Genomic DNA, 17,127 nt, shown 5'->3' on the forward strand with positions numbered 1-17,127 from the left:
TGAACTTCACGAGAGCGAGACAATGTATCCGACCCTGCACTGCACGAGAGCGATACAATGTATCCGACCCTGCACTGCACTAGAGCGAGACAATGTATCCGACCCCTCTCTGCACAAGAGCGAGACAATGTATCCGACCCTGCACTGCACAAGAGAGATACAATGTATCCGACCCTGCACTGCACAAGAGAGATACAATGTATCCGACCCTGCACTGCATAAGAGCGAGACAATGTATCCGACCCTGGACTGCACGAAAGCGATACAATGTATCCGACCCTGCACTGCATAAGAGCGAGACAATGTATCCGACCCTGCACTGCAGAAGAGCGATACAATGTATCTGACCCTGCACTGCACAAGAGCGATACAATGTATCCGACCCTGCACTGCACAAGAGCAATACAATGTATCCGACCCTGCACAAGAGCGATACAATGTATCCGACCCTACACAAGAGCGATACAATGTATCCGACCCTGCACTGCACAAGAGCAATACAATGTATCCGACCCTGCACAAGAGCGATACAATGTATCCGACCCTGCACAAGAGCGATACAATGTATCCGACCCTACACAAGAGCGATACAATGTATCCGACCCTGCACTGCACAAGATCAAGACAGTGTATCTGACCCTGCACAAGAGCGAGACAATGTATCCGACCCTGCACTGCACAAGAGCGATACATTGTATCCGACCCTGCACTTCACAAGAGCGATACAATGTATCCGACCCTGCACTGCACAAGAGCGATACAATGTATCCGACCCTGCACTGCACGAGAGCGATACAATGTATCCGACACTGCACAAAAGCGATACAATGTATCCGACCCTGCACTTCACAAGAGCAATACAATGTATCCGACCCTGCACTGCACAAGAGCGATACAATGTATCCGACCCTGCACAAGAACGAAACAATGTATCCGACCCTGCACTGCACGAGAGCGATACAATGTATCCGACACTGCACAAGAGCGATACAATGTATCCGACCCTGCACTGCACAAGAGCGATACAATGTATCGACCCTGCACTGCACGAGAGCGAAACAATTTATCCGACCCTGCACGGCACGAGAGCGAGACAATGTATCCGACCCTGCACAAGAGCGATGCAATGTATCCGACCCTGCACTTCACAAGAGCGAGACATTGTATCCGACCCTGCACAAGAGCGATACAATGTATCCGACACTGCACAAGCGCGATACAATGTATCCGACCCTTCACTTCACAAGAGCGAGACAATGTATCCGACCCTGCACTGCACAAGAGCGATACAATGTATCCGACCCTGCACTGAACAAGCGCAATACAATGTATCCGACCCTGCACTACACAAGAATGAGACAATGTATCCGACCCTGCACTGCACGAGAGCAATACAATGTATCCGACCCTGCACTGCACTAGAGCGAGACAATGTATCCGACCCCTCTCTGCACAAGAGCGAGACAATGTATCCGACCCTGCACTGCACAAGAGAGATACAATGTATCCGACCCTGCACTGCACAAGAGAGATACAATGTATCCGACCCTGCACTGCACAAGAGCGATACAATGTATCCGACACTGCACAAGAGCGATACAATGTATCCGACCCTGCATTTCACAAGAGCGAGACAATGTATCCGACCCTGCACTGCACAAGAGCGATACAATATATCCGACCCTGCACTGCACAAGAGCGATACAATGTATACGACCCTGCACAAGAGCGATGCAATGTATCCGACACTGCACAAGCGCGATACAATGTATCCGACCCTGCACTGCACAAGAGCGAGACAATGTATCCGACCCTGCACAAGAGCGATACAATGTATCCGACACTGCACAAGCGCGATACAATGTATCCGACCCTGCACTTCACAAGAGCGAGACAATGTATCCGACCCTGCACTGCACAAGAGCGAGACAATGTATCCGACCCTGCACTGCACAAGAGCGATACAATGTATCCGACCCTGCGCTGCACAAGAGCGATACAATGTATCCGACCCTGCACTGCACAAGAGCGAGACAATGTATCCGACCCAGCACTGCACAAGAGCGAGACAATGTATCCGACCCTGCACTGCACAAGAGCGATACAATGTATCCGACCCTGCACTGCACAAGAGCGGTAAAATGTATCCGACCCTGCTCTGCACAAGAGCGATACAATGTATCCGACCCGGCATAAGAGCGAGACAACGTATCCGACCCTGCACTGCACAAGAGAGATACAATGTATCCGACCCTGCACTGCACAAGAGCGAGACAATGTATCCAACCCTGCACTGCACAAGAGCGATACAATGTATCCGACCCTGCACTGCACAAGAGCGATACAACGTATCCGACTCTGCACTGCACAAGAGCGATACAATGTATCCGACCCTGCTCTGCACAAGAGCGATACATTGTATCCGACCCGGCATAAGAGCGAGACAACGTATCCGACCCTGCACTGCACAAGAGAGATACAATGTATCCGACCCTGTACTGCACAAGAGCGAGACAATGTATCCAACCCTGCACTGCACAAGAGCGATACAATGTATCCGACCCTGCACTGCACAAGAGCGATACAACGTATCCGACTCTGCACTGCACAAGAGCGATACAATGTATCCGACCCCGCTCTGCACAAGAGCGATACAATGTATCCGACCCCGCTATGCACAAGAGCGATACAAGGTATCCGAACCCGCTCTGCACAAGAGCGATACAAGGTATCCGACCCCGCTCTGCACAAGAGCGATACAATGTATCGGACCCTGCACAGCACAAGAGCGATACAATGTATCCGACACTGCACAAGACCGAGACAATGTATCCGACCCTGCACAAGAGCGATACAATGTATCCGACACTGCACTGCACAAGAGCGATAAAATGTATCCGACCCTGCATTGAACAAGCGCAAAACAATGTATCCGACACTGCACAAGAGCGATACAATGTATTTGACCCTGCACAAGAGCGATACAATGTATCCGACCCTGCACTTCACAAGAGCGATACAATGTATCTGACCCTGCACAAGAGTGATACAATGTATCCGACCCTGCACTGCACAAGAGCGATACAATGTATCCGACCCTGCACTTCACGAGAGCGAGACAATGTATCCGACCCTGCACTGCACGAGAGCGATACAATGTATCCGACCCTGCACTGCACAAGAGAGATACAATGTATCCGACCCTGCACTGCACAAGAGAGATACAATGTATCCGACCCTGCACTGCATAAGAGCGATACAGTGTATCCGACCCTGCACTGCACAAGAGAGATACAATGTATCCGACCCTGCACTGCATAAGAGCGAGACAATGTATCCGACCCTGCACTGCACAAGAGAGATACAATGTATCCGACCCTGCACTGCAGAAGAGCGATACAATGTATCCGACCCTGCACTGCACAAGAGCGATACAATGTATCCGACCCTGCACAAGAGCGATACAATGTTTCCGACCCTGCAATGCACGAGAGCGATACAATGTATCCGACCCTGCACTGCATAAGAGCGAGACAATGTATCCGACCCTGCACTGCACAAGAGAGATACAATGTATCCGATCCTGCACTGCAGAAGAGCGATACAATGTATCTGACCCTGCACTGCACAAGAGCGATACAATGTATCCGACCCTGCACAAGAGCGATACAATGTATCCGACCCTGCACAAGAGCGATACAATTTATCCGACCCTGAACTTCACGAGAGCGAGACAATGTATCCGACCCTGCACTGCACGAGAGCGATACAATGTATCCGACCCTGCACTGCACTAGAGCGAGACAATGTATCCGACCCCTCTCTGCACAAGAGCGAGACAATGTATCCGACCCTGCACTGCACAAGAGAGATACAATGTATCCGACCCTGCACTGCACAAGAGAGATACAATGTATCCGACCCTGCACTGCATAAGAGCGAGACAATGTATCCGACCCTGGACTGCACGAGAGCGATACAATGTATCCGACCCTGCACTGCACAAGAGCGAGACAATGTATCCGACCCTGCACTGCACAAGAGAGATACAATGTATCCGACCCTGCACTGCAGAAGAGCGATACAATATATCTGACCCTGCACTGCACAAGAGCGATACAATGTATCCGACCCTGCACTGCACAAGAGCAATACAATGTATCCGACCCTACACAAGAGCGATACAATGTATCCGACCCTACATAAGAGCGATACAATGTATCCGACCCTGCACTGCACAAGATCAAGACAGTGTATCTGACCCTGCACAAGAGCGAGACAATGTATCCGACCCTGCACTGCACAAGAGCGATACATTGTATCCGACCCTGCACTTCACAAGAGCGATACAATGTATCCGACCCTGCACTGCACAAGAGCGATACAATGTATCCGACCCTGCACTGCACGAGAGCGATACAATGTATCCGACACTGCACAAAAGTGATACAATGTATCCGACCCTGCACTTCACAAGAGCAATACAATGTATCCGACCCTGCACTGCACAAGAGCGATACAATGTATCCGACCCTGCACAAGAACGAGACAATGTATCCGACCCTGCACTGCACGAGAGCGATACAATGTATCCGACACTGCACAAGAGCGATACAATGTATCCGACCCTGCACTTCACAAGAGCGATACAATGTATCCGACCCTGCACTGCACAAGAGCGATACAATGTATCCGACCCTGCACTGCACGAGAGCGAAACAATTTATCCGACCCTGCACGGCACGAGAGTGAGACAATGTATCCGACCCTGCACAAGAGCGATGCAATGTATCCGACCCTGCACTTCACAAGAGCGAGACAATGTATCCGACCCAGCACAAGAGCGATACAATGTATCCGACACTGCACAAGCGCGATACAATGTATCCGACCCTTCACTTCACAAGAGCGAGACAATGTATCCGACCCTGCACTGCACAAGAGCGATACAATGTATCCGACCCTGCACTGCACAAGAGCGATACAATGTATCCGACCCTGCACTGCACAAGAACGAGACAATGTATCCGACCCTGCACTGCACGAGAGAGATACAATGTATCCGACCCTGCACTGCACTAGAGCGAGACAATGTATCCGACCCCTCTCTGCACAAGAGCGAGACAATGTATCCGACCCTGCACTGCACAAGAGCGAGACAATGTATCCGACCCTGCACTGCACAAGAGAGATACAATGTATCCGACCCTGCACTGCATAAGAGCGAGACAATGTATCCGACCCTGCACTGTACGAGAGCGATACAATGTATCCAACCCTGCACTGCATAAGAGCGAGACAATGTATCCGACCCTGCACTGCACAAGAGAGATACAATGTATCCGACCCTGCACTGCAGAAGAGCGATACAATGTATCCGACCCTGCACTGCACAAGAGCGATACAATGTATCCGACCCTGCACTGCACAAGAGCGATACAATGTATCCGACCCTGCACTGCACAAGAGAAATACAATGTATCTGACCCTGCACAAGAGCGATACAATGTATCCGACCCTACACAAGAGCGATACAATGTATCCGACCCTGCACTGCACAAGAGCAAGACAGTGTATCTGACCCTGCACAAGAGCGAAACAATGTATCCGACCCTGCACTGCACAAGAGCGATACATTGTATCCGACCCTGAACTTCACAAGAGTGATACAATGTATCCGAACCTGCACAAGAGCAAGACAATGTATCCAACCCTGCACTGCACGAGAGCGATACAATGTATCCGAACCTGCACTTTACAAGAGCGATACAATGTATCCGACCCCGCTCTGCACAAGAGCGAGACAATGTATCCGACCCTGCACTGCACGAGAGCGATACAATGTATCCGACCCTGCACTTCACAAGAGCGAGACAATGTATCCGACCCTGCACAAGAGCGATACAATGTATCCGACACTGCACAAGCGCGATACAATGTATCCGACCCTGCACTTCACAAGAGCGAGACAATGTATCCGACACTGCACTGCACAAGAGCGATACAATGTATCCGACCCTGCACTGCACAAGAGCGATACAATGTATCCGACCCTGCACTGCACGAGAGCGAAACAATTTATCCGACCCTGCACGGCACGAGAGCGAGACAATGTATCCGACCCTGCACAAGAGCGATGCAATGTATCCGACCCTGCACTTCACAAGAGCGAGACAATGTATCCGACCCAGCACAAGAGCGATACAATGTATCCGACACTGCACAAGCGCGATACAATGTATCCGACCCTTCACTTCACAAGAGCGAGACAATGTATCCGACCCTGCACTGCACAAGAACGAGACAATGTATCCGACCCTGCACTGCACGAGAGCGATACAATGTATCCGACCCTGCACTGCAATAGAGCGAGACAATGTATCCGACCCCTCTCTGCACAAGAGCGAGACAATGTATCCGACCCTGCACTGCACAAGAGCGATACAATGTATCCGACCCTGCACTGCACAAGAGAGATACAATGTATCCGACCCTGCACTGCATAAGAGCGAGACAATGTATCCGACCCTGCACTGTACGAGAGCGATACAATGTATCCAACCCTGCACTGCATAAGAGCGAGACAATGTATCCGACCCTGCACTGCACAAGAGAGATACAATGTATCCGACCCTGCACTGCAGAAGAGCGATACAATGTATCCGACCCTGCACTGCACAAGAGCGATACAATGTATCCGACCCTGCACTGCACAAGAGCGATACAATGTATCCGACCCTACACAAGAGCGATACAATGTATCCGACCCTGCACTGCACAAGAGCAAGACAGTGTATCTGACCCTGCACAAGAGCGAAACAATGTATCCGACCCTGCACTGCACAAGAGCGATACATTGTATCCGACCCTGAACTTCACAAGAGCGATACAATGTATCCGAACCTGCACAAGAGCAAGACAATGTATCCAACCCTGCACTGCACGAGAGCGATACAATGTATCCGAACCTGCACTTTACAAGAGCGATACAATGTATCCGACCCCGCTCTGCACAAGAGCGAGACAATGTATCCGACCCTGCACTGCACGAGAGCGGTACAATGTATCCGACCCTGCACTTCACAAGAGCGAGACAATGTATCCGACCCTGCACAAGAGCGATACAATGTATCCGACACTGCACAAGAGCGAGATAATGTATCCGACACTGCACTGCACAAGAGCGATACAATGTATCCGACCCTGCACTGAACAAGCGCAAAACAATGTATCCGACCCTGCACAAGAGCGAGATAATGTATCCGACACTGCACTACACAAGAACGAGACAATGTATCCGACCCTGCACAAGAGCGATAAAATGTATCCAACCCTGCACAAGAGCGATACAATGTATTTGACCCTGCACAAGAGCGATACAATGTATGCGACCCTGCACTTCACAAGAGCAAGACAATGTATAAGACCCTGCACAAGAGCGATACAATGTATCCGACCCTGCACAAGAGCGATACAATGTATCCGACCCTGCACTTCACGAGAGCGAGACAATGTATCCGACCCTGCACTGCACGAGAGCGATACAATGTATCCGACATTGCACTAGAGCGATACAATGTATCCGACACTGCAGAAGAGCGATACAATGTATCCGACCCTGCACTTCACAAGAGCGATACAATGTATCCGACCCTGCACTGCACAAGAGCGATACAATGTATCCGACCCTGCACTGCACGAGAGCGATACAATGTATCCGACCCTGCACTGCACGAGAGCGATACAATGTATCCGACCCCTCTCTGCACAAGAGCGAGACAATGTATCCGACCCTGCACTGCACGAGAGCGATACAATGTATCTGACCCTGCACTGCACAAGAGCGATACAATATATCCCACACTGCACAAGAGCAAAACAATGTATCCGACCCTGCATTTCACAAGAGCGAGACAATGTATCCGACCCTGCACTGCACAAGAGCGATACAATGTATCCGACCCTGCACAAGAGCGATACAATGTATCTGACCCTGCACTGCACAAGAGCTATACAATGTATCCGACCCTGCACAAGAGCGATACAATGTATCTGACCCAGCACTGCACAAGAGCGAGACAATGTATCCGATCCTGCACTGCACTAGAGCGATACAATGTATCCGACCCTGCACAAGAGCGATACAATGTATCTGACCCAGCACTGCACAAGAGCGAGACAATGTATCCGACCCTGCACTGCACAAGAGCGATACAATGTATCCGACCCTGCACAAGAGCGATACAATGTATCTGACCCTGCACTGCACAAGAGCTATACAATGTATCCGACCCTGCACAAGAGCAATGCAATGTATCCGACCCTGCACAAGAGCGATACAATGTATCTGACCCAGCACTGCACAAGAGCGATACAATGTATCCGACCCTGCACTGCACTAGAGCGAGACAATGTATCTGACCCTGCACTGCACTAGAGCGAGACAATGTATCCGACCCTGCACTGCACAAGAGCGATAAAATGTATCCGACCCTGCACTGCACTAGAGCGATACAATGTATCCGACCCTGCACAAGAGCGATACAATGTATCCGACCCTGCACTGCACAAGAGCGATACAATGTATCTGACCTTACACTGCACAAGAGCGAGACAATGTATCCGACCCTGCACTGCACAAGAGCGATACAATGTATCCGACCCTGCACTGCACAAGAGCGATACAATGTATCCGACCATGCACTGCACAAGAGAGAGACAATGTATCCGACCCTGCACTGCACAAGAGCAATACAATGTATCCGACCCTGCACAAGAGCGATACAATGTATCTGACCCTGCACTGCACAAGAGCGATACAATATATCCGACCCTGCACTGCACAAGAGCGATACAATGTATCCGACCCTGCTCTGCACAAGAGCGATACAATGTATCCGACCCTGCATAAGAGCGAGACAACGTATCCGACCCTGCACTGCACAAGAGAGATACAATGTATCCGACCCTGCACTGCACAAGAGCGAGACAATGTATCCGACCCTGCACTGCATGAGAGCGATACAATGTATCCGACCCTGCACTGCACTAGAGCGATACAATGTATCCGACCCTGCACTGCACAAGAGCGATACAATGTATCCGACCCTGCACTGCACAAGAGCGATACAATGTATCCGACCCCGCTCTGCACAAGAGCGATACAATGTATCCGACCCTGCACTGCACAAGAGCGATACAATTTATCCGACCCTGCACTGCACAAGAGCGAGACAATGTATCCGACCCTGCATTAGAGCGAGACAACGTATCCGACCCTGCACTGCACAAGAGAGATACAATGTATCCGACCCTGCACTGTACAAGAGTGAGACAATGTATCCGACCCTGCACTGCACAAGAGCGATACAATGTATCCGACCCCGCTCTGCACAAGAGCGATACAATTTATCCGACCCTGCACTGCACAAGAGCGATACAATGTATCCGACCCTGCACTGCACAAGAACGAGACAATGTATCCGACCCTGCATAAGAGCGAGACAACGTATCCGACCCTGCACTGCACAATAGAGATACAATGTATCCGACCCTGCACTGTACAAGAGTGAGACAATGTATCCGACCCTGCACTGCACAAGAGCGATACAATGTATCTGACCCTGCACTGCACAAGAGCGATACAATGTATCCGACCCTGCACTGCACAAGAGCGATACAATGTATCCAACCCTGCACTGCACAAGAGCGATACAATGTATCCAACCCTGCACTGCACAAGAGCGATACAATGTATCCGACCCTGCTCTGCACAAGAGCGATACAATGTATCCGAGCCTGCATAAGTGCGAGACAACGTATCCGACCCTGCACTGCACAAGAGAGGTACAATGTATCCGACCCTGCACTGCACAAGAGCGAGGCAATGTATCCGACCCTGCACTGCACGAGAGCGATACAATGTATCCGACCCTGCACTGCACAAGAGCGATACAATGTATCCGACCCCGCTCTGCACAAGAGCGATACAATGTATCCGACCCTGCCTTGCACAATGTATCAGTGTTGTCTGTAGTGTTCTTTGAAGGATCTCTTCCATCTCTACCTGACGCCGCTAACTCCTGGATCGGTTTCTTGGTGATCTGTGACATGAACCCAACAATGGAGAAGATGACAAATCCGGCAAACATGCTGGTGAAGGAGTTAATCCCGCACACAATGATGGAGTCTCTATAAGCAGAAAACATTAGGAGCAGAGTGAGCGCTGACACTGAATGAAATTGGCATGATGGGAGTTGTAGTGCTGCGCATACAGGCTGGAGATCTCCGCTATATTGTAAACTCCTCACCTATATACATTATTGTGGAAAGAATTGTAGCTGCCCAGAGCAATAAGAGAACCAAGACCAAGTCCATAGGAGAAGAAGATCTGTGTGGCTGCGTCCATCCAAACCTGAAAGAGACAACACAACATTTTAACACCTTACAATTGTTAAAAATTCTGCCTGCAGCCACCACTAGGGGGAGCTCTGTGTATACAGAGATACATGATAAGATCCTTTCTGCAGTCACCACTAGGGGGAGCTCCCTGTATACAGAGATACATGATAAGATCATGTCTGCAGCCACCACTAGGGGGAGCTCCCTGTATACAGAGATACATGATAAGATCCTGTCTGCAGTTACCACCAGGGGGAGCTCCCTGTATACAGAGATACATGATAAGATCCTGTCTGCTGTCACCACTAGGGGAAGCTTCCTGTATACAGAGATACATGATAAGATCCTGTCTGCAGTTACCACCAGGGGGAGCTCCCGGTATACAGAGATACATGATAAGATCCTGTCTGCTGTCACCACTAGGGGGAACTCCCTGTATACAGAGATACATGACAAGATCATATCTGCAGCCACCAGTAGGGGGAGCTCCCTGTATACAGAGATACATAATAAGATCCTGTCTGCATTCACCACTAGGGGGAGCTCCCTGTATACAGAGATACATGATAAGATCCTGTCTGCAGCCACCACTAGGGGGAGCTCCCTGTATACAGAGATACATTATAACATTCTGTCTGCAGTCACCACTAGGGGGAGCTCCCTGTATACAGAGATACATGATAAGATCCTGTCTGCAGCCACCACTAGGGGTAGCTCCCTGTATACACCAAAGATACATGATAAGATCCTGTCTGCAGTTACCACCAGGGGGAGCTCCCTGTATACAGAGATACATGATAAGATCCTCTCTGCAGTTACCACCAGGGGGAGCTCCCTGTATACAGAGATACATGATAAGATCCTGTCTGTAGCCACCACTAGGGGGAGCTCCCTGTATACAGAGATACATTATAAGTTCCTGTCTGTAGCCACCACTAGGGGGAGCTCCCTGTATACAGAGATACATGATAAGATCCTGTCTGCTGTTACCACTAGGGGGAGCTCCCTGTATACAGAGATACATGATAAGATCCTGTCTGCAGCCATCACTGGGGGGAGCTCCCTGTATACAGAGATACATGATAAGATCCTGTCTGCAGCCACCACTAGGGGGAGCTCCCTGTATACAGAGATACATGATAAGATCCTGTCTGCAGCCACCACTATTGGGAGCTCCTTGCATACAGAGATACATGATAAGATCCTGTCTGCAGCCACCACTAGGGGGAGCTCCCTGTATACAGAAATACATGATAAGATCCTGTCTGCAGCCACCACTATGGGGAGCTCCCTGTATACAGAGATACATGATAAGATCCTGTCTGCAGCTACCACTAGGGGGAGCTCCCTGTATACAAAGATACATGATAAGATCCTGTCTGCAGCCACCACTAGGGGGAGCTCCCTGTATACAAAGATACATGATAAGATGCTGTTTGCAGCCACCACTAGGGGGAGCTCCCTGTATACAGAGATACATGATAATATCCTGTCTGCAGCCACCACTAGGGGGAACTCCCTGTGTACAGAGATACATGATAAGATCCTGTCTGCAGTCACCACTAGGGGGAGCTCCCTGTATAAAGATATACATGATAAGATCCTGTCTGCAGCTACCACTAGGGGGAGCTCCCAATATACAGAGATACATGATAAGATCCTGTCTGCAGCCACCACTAGGGGGAGCTCCCTTTATACAGAGATACATAAGATTCTGTCTGCAGCCACCACTAGGGGAGCTCCCTGTATACAGAGATACATGATAAGAACTAGGGGGAGCTCCCTGTATACATAGATACATGATAAGGTCCTGTCTGCAGCCACCACTAGGGGGAGCTCCCTGTATACAGAGATACATGATAAGATCCTGTCTGCAGCCACCACTAGGGGGAGCTCCCTGTATATATAGATACATGATAAGATCCTGTCTGCAGCCACCACTAGGGGGAGCTCCCTGTATATATAGATACATGATAAGATCCGGTCTGCAGCCACCACTAGGGGGAGCTCCCTGTATACAGAGATACATGATAAGATCCTGTCTGCAGCTACCACTAGGGGGAGCTCCCAATATACAGAGATACATGATAAGATCCTGTCTGCAGCCACCACTAGGGGGAGCTCCCTGTATACAGAGATACATAAGATTCTGTCTGCAGCCACCATTAGGGGGAGCTCCCTGTATACAGAGATACATGATAAGAACTAGGGGGAGCTCCCTGTATACATAGATACATGATAAGGTCCTGTCTGCAGCCACCACTAGGGGGGGCTCCCTGTATACAGAGATACTTGATAAGATCCTGTTTGCAGCCACCACTAGGGGGAGCTCCCTGTATATATAGATACATGATAAGATCCTGTCTGCAGCTACCACTAGGGGGAGCTCCCTGTATATATAGATACATAATAAGATTCGGTCTGCAGCCACCACTAGGGGAGCTCCCCCTAGTGGTAACTGCAGGCAGAATCTCTGTATGCAGGGAGTTCTTACAGTCAGAATGAACTCACCTCAGATTCTGAGAGTTTGCTGAAGTCTGGGGTGATGTAGAATCGGATCCCGTCTATCGCTCCAGGGAGAGTGATCCCTCGGAAGAACAAGATCACTAGCATGAAGTACGGGTAGGTTGCTGAGAAGTAAACCACCTAAGAGGTGAAGGGTATAAGTGAACTGATGAAGCTCTCGTGTTAGTTACTGATGATTCACGTACAGACATGGTGCCGCTATACCGCACACAGACATAGTGCTGCTATACCGCACACATACAGTACTGTACGTGTTGCCCCAACTCCCCCATTAGTAGTTATGTACTAATGTCCCCATCCTGGTGTATATGACCCCTATCCTGGTATATATGTCCCCCATCCTGGTATAGAGTAGTGTTCAAAATACCAGCAGTCCAATATGACTGACCAGAGTAATCAGTGTTTTGGTATAAATTCTATCACCACATGTCACACAATTTCCCAGTTGCTGCAGTAGATTCTGAGAAAACCACCAGACTCCGCATTCATGATCTGCAGGTTTCTGAGTCTGTGTATGTGAATAATTAATTGTACGGGGGTGCGTTCAATATAATAGCAGTGTGGAGGTCAATCAGTGAGGTCAATCATTCTGTGAAGAAACAGGTGTGAATCAGGTGGCCCTTATATAAGGGTGAAGTCAGCACATGTTGTAAATGCATTTCTCCTTGAAAGCCTCAGAAATATGGGTCGTTAAAGACATTGTTCAGAAGAACAGCGTACTTTGATTAAAAAGTTGATTGGAGAGAGTAAAACTTATTAAGAAGTGCTGACAATGATCGGCTGTTCAGCTAAAATGATCTCCAATGCTTTACAATGGAAAGCAAAACCAGAGAGACGTGGAAGAAAACAGAAGACTACCATTCGAATGGATGGAAGAATAGCCAGAATGGCAAAGGCTCAGCCAATAATCAGCTCCAGGATGATCAAAGACAGCCTCAAGTTACCTGTGAGGACTGTGGCAGTTAGAAGACGCCTGTGTGAAACTAATCTCTGAGCAAGAAGTCCCCGCAAAGTCCCACTTAAAAAAAAGACATGTACTGAAGCGGATACAATTTGCCAAAGATCACATCAACTGGCCTAAAGAGAAATGGAGAAACATTTTGTGGACTGAGGAAAGTAAAATTGTTCTTTTTGGGTCCAAGGGCCGCAGACAGTTCATCAGACGACCCCAAACTCTGCATTCAAGCCACAGTACACCCTGCAGACAGTGAAGCATGGTGGAAGCATCATGATATGGACATGTTTCTCTTACTATGGTGCCGGACCTATTTACCGCATGCCAGGGATCATGGATGGACGAGTTTGCAGATATTAAAATACTTGAGGTCATGTTGCCTTAGGCTGAAGAGGATATGCCCCTGAAATGGGTGTTTCAACAAGAGAACAACCCTAAACACACCAGTAAACGAGCAAAATCTTGGTTCCAGTCCAACAAAATTGAGGTTCTGGAGCGGCCAGCCCAATCCCCGAACCTTAATCCAATAGAACACTTGTGGGGTGACATAAAAAATGCCGTTTCAGAGGCAAAGACAACAAATGCCAAAAAAATTGTGGGATGTAGTGAAAGCCTCCTGGGCTGGAATAATGGCTGACAGGGGCCAGAAGTTGGTTGACTCTATGCAACATAAATGTGAAGCAGCTCTAAAAAACTGTGGGTAACAACTAAACATTAGGTGAGTGATTCACAACAATGCTAAATCCTCAAAGAAAGAGACATATTGTGAGTTTCTAAAGACAAATGCAGACACTGCTGTTTATTAGAACAGAACAATGGTCATTTTTTGTTATTTCGTGTAAAGTAGTTAAAAATTATCTACATTTCTCTTCATGTTGTGAATTAGAAAACAGCGAGCAATGTTCCCAATGCTGGAAATAACAACTAGGAGAGAGATTCTGTGTTTTTGAACACGCTGCTATTATTTTGAACACTACTGTATATGTCTCCCGTTCTGCCGCTGTTCTTTAACGCATAAAAACAAGAAATGCTTCTACTCACCTTCCCTCCGCTCCCCCGCCGCGCGGTGTCCTCTTCTGAAGCCGACAGCTGACTTCTGCATGGAAGCGACGGGCGGCGCATGATGTCACTGCCCCGCGCAGCCTGTGATTGGCTCACCGACGTCACCGACGTTCTCGTACGTCCAGCTGAAGTATGCGCTGGCGTCAGCGGGCCCCCCTCCCGCATGGGCCCCGGTCATGGTCATTTGTGACTGTGATGGTTACGCCCCTGTTCATCATACTGCACCTTCCCAGTCCACTCCACTCCTTTCCAGATAGAGAAGTAAACCATGACCCAGGATAGTGCCAGGGTGCACGCCAGGGGCCAACGAATGTTCCCAGGTTCCCCAAGTCCGCTGGTGACCTGATGCATGTTCCTCCTGCAAATATGGAATAAAGGACAGGATTAGGAAGACATAACTACTTTCTAAAAGAAACAGCGCCACGCCTGTCCTCAGGTTAGATGTGGTACTGCAGCTCATCTCCATTCACTTTAAAGGAGTGAATGTTGATCGTTTGCTCTCTTCTGATAGAATAGAAGCAAAAGGTTGTCTTATGTCAGCGCCTTTTAGGACATATGGACACCCCCAAATCCAGCCGACACTTACTCCCAAAACTCGGTGACGGCGCTGGTGAGGTTAGTGGTGTCGTTCAGCGAGTAGTTGGAGAAACATCGCTCTGTGTTCCAGCTGTTGTTACAGCTCTGCCAGGGCAGGGTCTTCTCAGCGGAGGAGGGAAGAGAAAGAGGATGAGGATGACAACCCTAAAATATGGATACACCCACCACGGTCACCATGATCCACCACAAAAGTATCTGAGCCCCCTAAAATCTCCTCCTCCATATCTACAGGTGAATATTCTCCTTGCCCCATATAGGACCCCTTCTCCTGGTGTGATCCATCCATCCAGACAGCGGATCTCCGCTGCTCCTCTCCAGTGTTGGCTTCTTTACACTTCTTCGGCTGCTGCCAGGCATTGTGCATACGGTGATCTCAGGCTTACTAGTTGCTGTCCACTCCCCTTCCATGAAGCTGGAGCTGAACGGAACTGGTCCCAGTAGTAAGATTATTCTCCACCCCAGTACAATCCAGTCTACCAATGATAATTGTCCAATTTAAAGGGGCCACAAACTTTAGACTATGGAGTAGAAAGTTCAGAATCAGAAAATCCCTCATATCTGGATTTTTTCCAGCAGTGACCACCAGAGGGCGCCACTGTGAATGATTTGTATACTGCAGCAGTCAGGATTATCAATACCATGAATTAAATATAACCCCCCTACCCCACCCCACCCCCATTACTGAGCCAGGGCCCTCCAGCAATGAGAGTCAGTCCCCACTTAAAGGAGTATTGACCCTTTAATAGGGCGTTTGTGTCGTACTTACCGAGGAGAAGGAGTTAAAGAGATAATAAAGGGCCCAGGCGATGATCACAATGTAGTAAGTGTTCAGCCAGAAGGACAGCACCACGGCGGCCATCCCGACCCCTGCACAGGACGAGACGCCACGTAGACAGCCTCAGACACAAAGTACTACGAGCGACCAATCGGATTAGTAGGAAAGTGACAGAAGGCGACATTGCAACGAAAACTTTCTTATAGACTTCGCCCACTAATTTTTCTCCATTTTCAAGACCTCCGCCTGCAGTCAGCGAACGAAAACCTTCGGCATTTACATCCAAACCCATCCTGACCAAATACTTCTTACAGCTGAGGGTTTGTTACAATTGTATCCATTCTAGAGAATCTTCTCAACAATCAGGACTGGAAACTGATACATTGTAGCAAACTGACAGCAGAGGGATCTAAGCTGCCCATATGTTCAGCTGGACCGGATACATTTGTAGCTGCGAGACGTAAACTAGGAAGATCCTGTTCACTGACAGCAAGCAGAGATCTCGAAATCGGTGAGGAATTGGAACACGAAGTCTATCAGAAAGTTGCAGAACTTCAAGAGATTAGTTTTCCTTTGCAAAAAAAAAAAAAGGAGAACGCCTTTCAGAAGAGTAAAACCCAAACGGGTACTGTACCTTTAAACATGGGCGCCAGCTTCCATACCCCGAGACCACCGATAGACGTGAACTGCCCCAAAGCCGTCTCCAAAAAGAAGAGCGGGATCCCGGCAAAGACCAGAGTCAGAAAGTAAGGGATGAGGAAGGCACCTGGGGGAGACACGATGACAACACTTACGGGCAGGGTGGAGGCAC

General features: G+C 49.0%; 1 protein-coding gene across 1 annotated transcript in view; it reads right to left on the minus strand.

Moving 5' to 3' along the window:
• Positions 1-17,127, minus strand: part of LOC141164768 (sodium- and chloride-dependent GABA transporter 1-like) — an 88,044-nt gene that overhangs the window by 70,614 nt on the left and 303 nt on the right. Inside the window, exons 2-8 of the mRNA XM_073650307.1 lie at positions 16,951-17,082; positions 16,308-16,408; positions 15,531-15,640; positions 15,170-15,302; positions 12,913-13,047; positions 10,311-10,414; positions 10,067-10,191 (exon numbers count right to left, since the gene is read on the minus strand). Coding sequence (XP_073506408.1) covers positions 10,067-10,191; positions 10,311-10,414; positions 12,913-13,047; positions 15,170-15,302; positions 15,531-15,640; positions 16,308-16,408; positions 16,951-17,082 — 840 coding nt within the window. The remainder of the gene's footprint in view (positions 1-10,066; positions 10,192-10,310; positions 10,415-12,912; positions 13,048-15,169; positions 15,303-15,530; positions 15,641-16,307; positions 16,409-16,950; positions 17,083-17,127) is intronic.

This window comes from Phyllobates terribilis, unplaced genomic scaffold (genome assembly GCF_046119375.1).
Source record: "Phyllobates terribilis strain yellow unplaced genomic scaffold, ASM4611937v1 Scaffold_10__3_contigs__length_209671492, whole genome shotgun sequence".
Taxonomy (NCBI): domain Eukaryota; kingdom Metazoa; phylum Chordata; class Amphibia; order Anura; family Dendrobatidae; genus Phyllobates; species Phyllobates terribilis.